Source organism: Desmodus rotundus, chromosome 4 (assembly GCF_022682495.2).
Source record: "Desmodus rotundus isolate HL8 chromosome 4, HLdesRot8A.1, whole genome shotgun sequence".
In the NCBI taxonomy this organism is placed as follows: Eukaryota; Metazoa; Chordata; class Mammalia; order Chiroptera; family Phyllostomidae; genus Desmodus; species Desmodus rotundus.
The window spans coordinates 12,303,531-12,312,698 of record NC_071390.1 but is presented as its reverse complement, the minus strand read 5'-3'; the positions used below and the strand labels follow the sequence as shown (position 1 = coordinate 12,312,698).

Genomic DNA, 9,168 nt, shown 5'->3' with positions numbered 1-9,168 from the left:
GCAATTTAATTACGCGCCCGGGAAGTGGCGGCGATCTGCAGGCAGTAACTTTAGCATTTGAATGCCCACTTACAAAAGAGAAAAAGTATCTTTAGAGGGGTTGGTGGAGTGTGAGATGAATGTGCCGTTTTGAAACCAAAGGCCAGAAAGCGCTCCGTCCGACTCCCCCAACAAGCGTAGCCGGCTGCCCGGGCGGCCGCCTCTGGACTGTCCGGAGACAACATGGCGGCCCCCGGAGCCCGGGGCTGCAGCCTAACGGGCCTGCTCCCGGCTCAGACTTCGCTGGAGTACGCCCTGCTCGACGCCGTCACCCAGGAGGAAAAAGACAGCCTGGTTTACCAGTATCTGCAGAAGGTGGACGGCTGGGAGCAGGATTTGTCAGTACCGGAGTTTCCGGAAGGTGAGGGGCTGGCTTCGGGGTGGGGACCCCTCCGGAACCTCCCCTTCCTCGGGGATGGCGCCCTCCCCTGAAGCGGTGGGCGAGGCGGGGTAGTGCCGGGCGCTTTGCCCGGCGGGAGCCGCGGCTCGCGGGCTCTGCCATTCCCAGGTGTCCCGAAGCAGCGGCAGACGGACGTTTCTCGGGGGCGGGGACCTGACTATTTGTCTCTGAGCCCCGAGCCCCGTCAGGACTTTAGGTTAACTAACTAGACGTTTCATGATTGTTCCGTGGCCCCGGTAGGCAATGATTAGCCCATGCCACCCCGTGCTTTCAATTCTGGTTGCTCACGGTCTCCATCGTCGTCATCTTTCTGCATCATACTAGCTAGCAAGTATGAGTCACTTACGTGATACACAATTCTAAACCCTTCAGGGGTATTATCTTATCTAATCCTCTCTACAACCCACGGGGGTGCTCTTCTTAGGAGTCCTCTTTCACAGTTGAGAAACTGAGGCACAGGAGGGCTAAGTTTATTTGCCGAGGGCCTCACAACTAATATCTGTCAGGATCGGATTATAAAGACCCAAGATTGGTTGGTTTCTTCGCTGAGCCACACTTGTCCGTTCCAAGTCATGAAATGTGTAATTTTAGAAAAGGCATCAAATGTGGCTTATGTCCCAGGTTTGAATCCCGGCGCCGAGAGTGTTGGAACACACGCGGGGCTGATATTCCCGGCACTGCTATTTGTGAAGCAGGTCTTGCTATGATAAGTGAAACCCTGCTTTGCCTTCTTTGGTTGGGACTGCCATCGTTTCGCCTGGCGGTGTTGGCATGACTCCTGGCAGGACACTGAAACCACATGTATAGTTAATTGGCTGGACGTGGCCGGGTTCGGTATCTCCCGGGAGGGAGGGTATCGGAACCTTACCCCTGGCAACAGTGTTGTGTGTCTCTCCGAGCCTTTGGCTCCCACCTTGAAGAGCGCTTACTTTTTCTATTAGCACGCCTGGAATGGAATGCACGATAATTGAAATATCGTGCATTCACAAAAGAATTGGGAGCATGAGAGCTTATCTCGTCAAAGAAGCTTTGAAAGATAACATCCATATGTGCATATTTTTTAAAAACTTGGTGAGAAGTTAGCTATGTAGTACACTTATAAAAGGGCAGCCCATCAGCTGGGATTTAGGCCAGTGCTTTTATTTTCTAGACGTGTGTGTATTTACAATGAGTGTATTTTAATGCCATGAAATTTGACCTCTGTGACTGGCAAATAATGTAAGAAAATACTCAAGCTTCACATTTGACATAATCAAACTTTCTACTGGACCTAGGGTAATTACTGAGGACAGAATACTAGAGATGAGTTTTTTGTCTTGGGTTCTTTATCAGTAAACGGTAATCAAGAAACCATAAACATAACTCGGTCTCAAAAACAGTATGTTTTGTTCATGTCTTAAAAGAAACACATGTTTATGGGAAACCGTGGTATAATGGATGGGCCGCGGACCTAGGATTAAATCCCAGTTATTCCATTTGTTGCTGCATGATTTTGAACAAGTTACTTGACTTCTCCAAGCCCACTTTCTCACAAAATGGAATGAGTATTTACCTTTCATGTTTAGTATGTGGACTGGAGGTAATACGTATATCTAAAGTTCTTAGTTCATAGGAGAGCTCAATAAATATTAGCATCTCTTAACATTACATTTATTGTAATTATTGTTTTTATAAAATTTATTATGAAACCTGAGAGGCACCTCCCACAATAACTGACATATAATACTTTCCCTGCCCCCCAATCTAAGTCACTCTTGACTATTTACAGAAAATAAATTTAAAAGATAGATTCATAAATATTTTGCAACTAGGATGTAAAACATACATTAATTACTTTGAAGTTTTATATGATCACTTGATCTGGCATACAGTTAACACCTTATTAAAATGGGTAATTAAGAGTTCACTGTGCCTTAAAACCTCTCTAGGTTGGATTAATTAGCAAAAAATAGTAATTTGATTTGCAGTTTGGTTTTTCTTTTTTTAGAATTTTGTTATAATTAATTCCAGTTGCTGTTAGTAGTCTTTAGCTGATACTATGCACTTGTTCTCCCAAACTCTGGCTTTCAGTTTCTATAAAATATTTCCAAATACCTGCTTTAAGGTATAATTAAATATTGTATGTCAACTATACTTTAAAAAGGTAGAATGAATAGTTTTAGTAGCTGCATTTATTTATTTATAACCAACAAACTCACTTTGTTTTCATAAGTTGGTTACATGAAGATGCTGTACTTTTAATATTAGTTTAACAGAATCTATCTTCATAGGACGTAGTTAAAGTAAATAAAGTTATAAATTCTGCTTTGCAAAAGTACTGATTAATGAGATTTTTTAAAAAATCTGGATTGGAGGGAACACACTCTTCATCAGTATTAATGTTGCTTGTATGAAATCTGTAATAACAGTGTATTTTGTTTACCTTCGCATTTAAAATATATTGTATTTCAGGTCTCATTCAAATCTAGAGCATTTCTGCTCCTATGAAATTGGTTTAAGCATTTTGTATGTTAAGCACTTTGTTCCTTTTTGTATTTAGTCATGTCTTGCTATTCTTAGGGTTGACTTTCATTTTCAGTAGCCCATTTGTACCTAATTGTGTGCTTAGGCCCTCTCAATATTTGGTATTTCCTCTTACTTCTACCTAAATGTTTGCTCTTATTTTCTTGCGCACACAGGTTATCATACTATTTCTGAAAGAATTTGGTAGCTTTTCCTTGCTATATTTGTAGACTGCCTCATTACAGCCTCTTTCCCATCTTATTTCCCTATCCTCTCCCTCCCCCATCCTCTCCTTAGAAATAAGTGGTTCACGTTGTAGTGGAAAGTTTTAGATACATTGTCTTTTTCTTTAATTATGACCATTTATTGTGTAAATTTCAGGATTAGAATGGCTGAACACAGAAGGCCCTATTTCTGTCTACAAGGATCTACGTGGAAAAGTGGTTGTCCTTGATTTCTTCACCTACTGCTGCATAAACTGTATTCACCTATTGCCTGATCTCCATGCCTTAGAACACACCTACTCTGATAAAGGTAACTGCCTCTTAACTGGTTGCTAACAGACTGCTGTGGCACAGGCACTGGAAGAGTAGCTGACGCATTTGCTCATGGGAAAATGAGCATTTGGCAAGACTTCAGTCATTCTAAAAGTGATTTCTAATCTATGAATTAAGGACTCTTGTACCTTTTCATGAAGAGCTAAGCATAGTGATACCGGAACCAGCATTTAGTATATTTTCCTGTATTGACAGGACATAAGATACTTTTTTATGAACAAGTATTTTTAAAAGGTCATTTTTTTATATCTAGATTTACCTGAATTTGTTCTATGAAAAAATTAAATGTGTGATCTGACTTTACACTCTCCTCAAGAACTGTGATATAAAGGTTTAAAGTACTTCTTACCACCCGCCCCCCACCCCCATATACCAGTGAGCAGAGGCACACTTTTTTTCTTTCCTTAAATTCTCATCTGAGGACATGCTTACTGATTTAGAGAGAGGGGAAGGGAGGAAGGAACAAAAGGAATCGAAACGTGGTGTGAGAGAAGAACATCGATTGGTTGCCTTCCCTACTCACCCTGACTGGGACGGAACCCACAGCACAGGCATGTGCCCTGACCAAGAATTGAACCCGCAACCTTGTGGTTTGCTAGACAACATCCGGCCAACTGAGCCATACCAGCCAGGGCAGGTTTAAAGTTCTTAATAGGAAGTGTAATTGTTCTTTCTTTAATTTCAAATGACGTGAATAACAGTGGAATGCAGAATATTGTAACAGATAGTTTTTCTTTGACCTGCTTTATGAAAAACGTCTTCCAAAGCACACTAGGAAATCTTATTGTATTGCAGATTCTGAAGATGTAAGAGGTTATACTTAGTATTTGCATAGAGGTTTGAAATTTTTTCAGATTTTTCCTTGTTTACCTCATCCTAAAAGAGAGCATAGTAGGGAGTAAATGAAACTAAAGCCTTTGATTAATTAGGTGACATTAATTGAAGCTCTACTCTTAGATAAAAGGAGGGTCGCTGATCTTGTGAGTAAAGATGAGAGTCGAGTGTACATGGACAAGATGAAAGATGTTTCGAAGCTTAAAAAAAAGCAGTGATAAATAAAATCTTCAGTACTAGTGAAACTTCAGCTGCTTTTCAGTTGTAATAGGTTGTATCCTGAAATTGCTGAACAATGAGATTTATCAAGAACTCAGATATTTCTAGTAGCTAAATCATGTTTTGAAAAATTCATCTATTGATTTAAGAAATAAGAGTATCTCCTTTGTTAGGTTTTGAATGCCTGTATGTCTTCATTAAGTCCATGCAAATAAATACATTTATTGAACATGTAATATGTGTAAGGTACTCTGCTAACTGCTGGGGAAAGATGTATCAAAGTTGAAGGAAAAGCGTTATGGAACTTGGGGTGAAAGGAGCAACTCACTTTGCCTAGAAGCACTGGAAAAGATTTCTCAGAGAAAGGCACAGTTAAGACGGAACTGGGAAAATGAGCAGCAGTGCAGCTGAAAATGAAAATGGGGCAGGAGAGACACTCCTGGTGGAGGGAGCGACAGGCAAGCCGACAGGAGAGCGCAGAAGAGTAGGTTTCGTGGGGGCTCCTGGGAAAAGTGGAAGTAGGTTAGTTTGGGACCATGTGGTGAAGAGATTTGCATACCATTCTTCACAGTTTGGGCTTTTCCTTTCATTGAAGATACAGAGATATTAAAGGTTTCCAATTTGTTTTTTGTTTAATAGAAGGATCTCGTAATAAAATTTGAGTTTTAGAGAGGCACTACAGTCCGGGTTAAGAAACCCAGGGTTAACTATTTCCACACTTAAAATACCCCTTAAAGACTGAATACGGTTAACTTTCTTGGTTAGCCCCATCCCTGGAAGACATTCGGTGATGTTGTAGAATGGATCTTTGTAATCCTTCACCACTTCACTGGAAACATCATTTTTATAGCACATTGTATAACCGAGTCTAAAAACCAAAAAACTACTTTTACACACACTTCTGAACAGAAAAATAGTTTGTAAATGTTCTCAACATTATAAATCTCAAAGAAACATTATTTCAGTAATATGCTACTATTTGAAAATGCTGATAATTTAAAAATAAAAGATTTTTATATTGCTCAGAAGATCAGTTCAATTCATAGTCACAAAAGCAGGCATACCCAGAGATTATTAATTACAGCAAGGGTCAGTGAGGTGTCACTAACTTCATTTGCTTTCTTGCAGCCAGGTGTCTTATCTCACCACTATCTGCTGTGTTTCTGAACGTATTTGCAACAATGCTAATAGTTCTTGAAAGGGGCATTCAGCGGCCTATTTTAAATTCATGGAATATTCATTTCATTTTATCAGGAAGCCAGAATTGCTCAGCTTTGTGAGGAAGTCCTTATTAATTCAAAACACCTTAAAAGAGGTCCAATTTAATACCCAGTTTCCTTCCTTTGTAATAAAACAGCTTTTAAAGTCAAGTTTGTTATGGGGACCAGCATCGCTTTTACAGTAGCATAGGGGAAATTATAATGCCAAAGAGTCTAAAGCAAAAAGTAAACAGATACTGTACTTAATAGTAATGAATGGTTCTGGTCTTCAAACACTGTTTAAGAATGTAGGTATGGTCATGGCCAGCATGACTTAGTTGGTTGGGCATTGGCCTGCAAAGTGAAAGGTCACTTTGACCAGGTCAGTTCCTCGTGAGGCCACACGCCTGGGTTGCAGCCAGTCCCTGGTCAAGGTGCAAGTGAGAGGCAACCAATCGATGCTTCTCTCTCACATAGATGTTTCTCTCCCTCTCTTTCTCGTTCTCTTCCCTTCTCCCTAAAGTAAATAAATATATTTTTTCAAAAATGTAGCTGTGCTCTGAGGTTGTTAATTCTTAACAGTTCGGTTCACATACAACACTGACAGGCACCTTGGTGGGTTGTTTTTTTCCTTTTCTACTTGAGAGCTTCTAAATTTTTCTTTTACCTTTTCATACTGGATACATTAATGGTGTGTTGTTATATAATACCTAATTTTAGCACAATGGCTATTATGTAAGGAAAGGCATTCTTGTTTTGTAAGAAAACAACTATTAGGAAAACTTAGTATATTTTAAAATGTGATTGCTAGGTGTGTGTTAACATATAATTAAATTAAACTTTTAAAAACCTAAATGCCATAATACTACTGATTAAATGCTGGTATTCTCATTATGAGCATATATTCTTTTTCTGTTGTATACTTTATTAAAGATTAGAAAAATGCATTTTTAATTTATCATGAAACTAAACCTTTTAAGCAGTCAATGTAGAATTTCATTTTGTGTCAGGGTTCCCAAAACGACCACCAGGTTCAATAGCTCTTTGGGGGACTCACAGGATTAAGCACGTAGTTGCGCTGACAACTGTAATTTATTCCAGCAAAAGGATAAAGCAGAATTGGCAAAGAGAAAAGACACATGTTAAGTCCTTCCTACGGTTATTCTGTATGATTAACAGAACAAGCAAAATATTTTAAGAAAAATCTCTGTACTCTTACTTTAAGGTTCTTGGCACTAAAAAAAAAAGGGAGCCATCATTCTTTGGCAGCTGTCCTTGTATGAAGATCAATATAGATATTCTATTTAGGCAATATGATATAGTTCATATTGTCGACATAAGAATGTCCAAACCTATAGAGAGTTTTTATGAGTTTATTTGAGCCAAACCGATGACATGCATGAAACAAGATCTCAAATGTTCCAGAGAATGACAGCTTTGCAGTTTCTTTTATACATTTGGAATTAAGGAGGGAAAGTAAGGAAAATTGCATGAAGGTGGGAGGAAGCAAGGTGGGGCCTCTCCTGTAACAGGCGTGTCCAACCTTTTGCTATCCCTGGGCCACACTGGAAGAAGAGTTTTCTTGGACCACACATTAAATGCATTGAGGTATGTGATCACAAAACAAATCCTCATAATGTTTCACATAAATTTACGATTTTGTGTTGGGCCACATTCGTAGCCATCCTGGGCCGCAGGGTGGACACCCCTGCAAGATCATTTGCTCCCTTGAGGACAGTTACACCTCTCTTCCCATCCATTCTTTCTGTTATTTTTAGTTTGTCTCTTTTTTTACACAAGAGGTGACTTACTATACACATATTTGTGCACTTTGCTTTTTTCACGTAACAGCTTGAAAAAAGCAAAGTGTATAAAAGTCCTGGCAGTCACTCCGTATAGAGAACTTCCCGATTGTTTTTAATAGCTGCATAATCCTTCATTGTGAGTATGTGTGCAACGTAATTTATGCAGCCGTCTTCTATCCGGTGTGTGTATTGGCTCCCAGGTTGTTTCCAATATTCAGTAGTTATGAACAGTGGATAGTCTGCTGGGTCTATTATTGTATTGCTGGGGGTATATCTTAAGGGTAAATTCCTAGAAGTGGGATTGCTGGGTCAAAGTTAAATGCATTTAAAGTTGTGTTCGACATTGCCAAATTCCACACCAGGAGAGTTGACCTAGTCTGGCTTTCTGCTGGCAGTATATGAATGTGCATCCTTTTTAATTTTTACTGATCTAAAGTGAGATGAATTGTATCTCGGTGTAGTTTTCAATTGCATTTGAGAGTGAGGTCAAACATCTTTTTGTATGTTTATGGCTGTTCATTGTAAATGAGGTTTTGTCAACCATTATATTCTCCGACTGGTTATTATATAGGCATATAAAGGCCATTGATTTTCATGTGTTAATTTTATATTCTGCTACTTCCTGTATGGTTTATTATATGCTGTAGTTTTATAATTGATTCTCTGGGGTTTCCCAATCATACTATGGTATCTGCAAAGAAATATTCCAGTTCTTATGCCTGTAATTGATTTCTCTTCTCATTTTTCTCCATTAAGTAGAAGGCTGGTTTTAGGACTTAGTTATGTTTGCTTAATAAATTAACAAAGTATTAAATGACAAAATTTAAGAAAATTACATTTCAATAAGCCTGATGCTAAAAACAAGAATTTATCCGTGCTACTTCTGGGTTTGGAGGAAAACAGTGGCCACCTGATTTTGGCTCTTTTTAATTGTTTTCTGCTCCTCTCCAAACATAACAAGGAGAGTAAATAACACTGCCCTTGATCCTACATTCAGCAATTTTAGGAGACAGAGAATATTGTGGCCTTCATATTACCCATAAGTTGGGGAATAAACTGAATTTCAGTAAAGGTCTTGCTATTGCTAGCCTGCAGGTACTGAGAACAGGGAGGGGGAGGCTTAAAAGATGGGTGAAAAAAAGTGGTTTAGAGTTCTTAGGTGAAGAAGCACAGAGTACCTGCAGAGAAAGAAACCCCAACAGTAAGTGCAAAACTGAACACAGGTTTGTTGACCAGATCATAGCACCAGCTCTTGGAAAAGTGTGGGAATAGGAACAGAAGTCTCAGGGAAGCATTGCTTCTGGGAGAGAGTCAGATGGACAGATGTGTGGCTTCTCTCGGAAATAGTCTACTGAGGAGATAAAGGACAGTAAGAGTGAAAACTTAAGGATCCTATAGAAACTGAGGAAAAATACACATCAACCCGTCCTTCCAACAGTGCTGTCCAAGATGAAGCTGCACAGAACAAGGGAACTGTCAGAAGAGGGCACTCTCAAACTGAGAACCTTGCCCATAAAATGAATAGGAATATTAAAAATATCACATCCATATAAAACTGTAAAAAGCTGAAAATAGGACTCAAAGTTGAAATGCTGATGAAAATTTTCACTTAA

General features: G+C 39.3%; 1 protein-coding gene across 2 annotated transcripts in view; it reads left to right on the top strand.

The window, feature by feature from the left end:
- Position 1: 1 nt before the first annotated feature.
- NHLRC2 (NHL repeat containing 2) overlaps positions 2-9,168 on the top strand; it is a 58,772-nt gene continuing 49,605 nt past the window's right edge. Inside the window, exons 1-2 of one of the 2 annotated variants that reach the window (XM_053922081.2) lie at positions 2-400; positions 3,323-3,475. In XM_053922081.2, coding sequence (XP_053778056.1) covers positions 223-400; positions 3,323-3,475 — 331 coding nt within the window. In that variant the 5' untranslated portion in view covers positions 2-222. The remainder of the gene's footprint in view (positions 401-3,322; positions 3,476-9,168) is intronic. The other variant, XM_024555588.4, reaches the window with a different exon arrangement.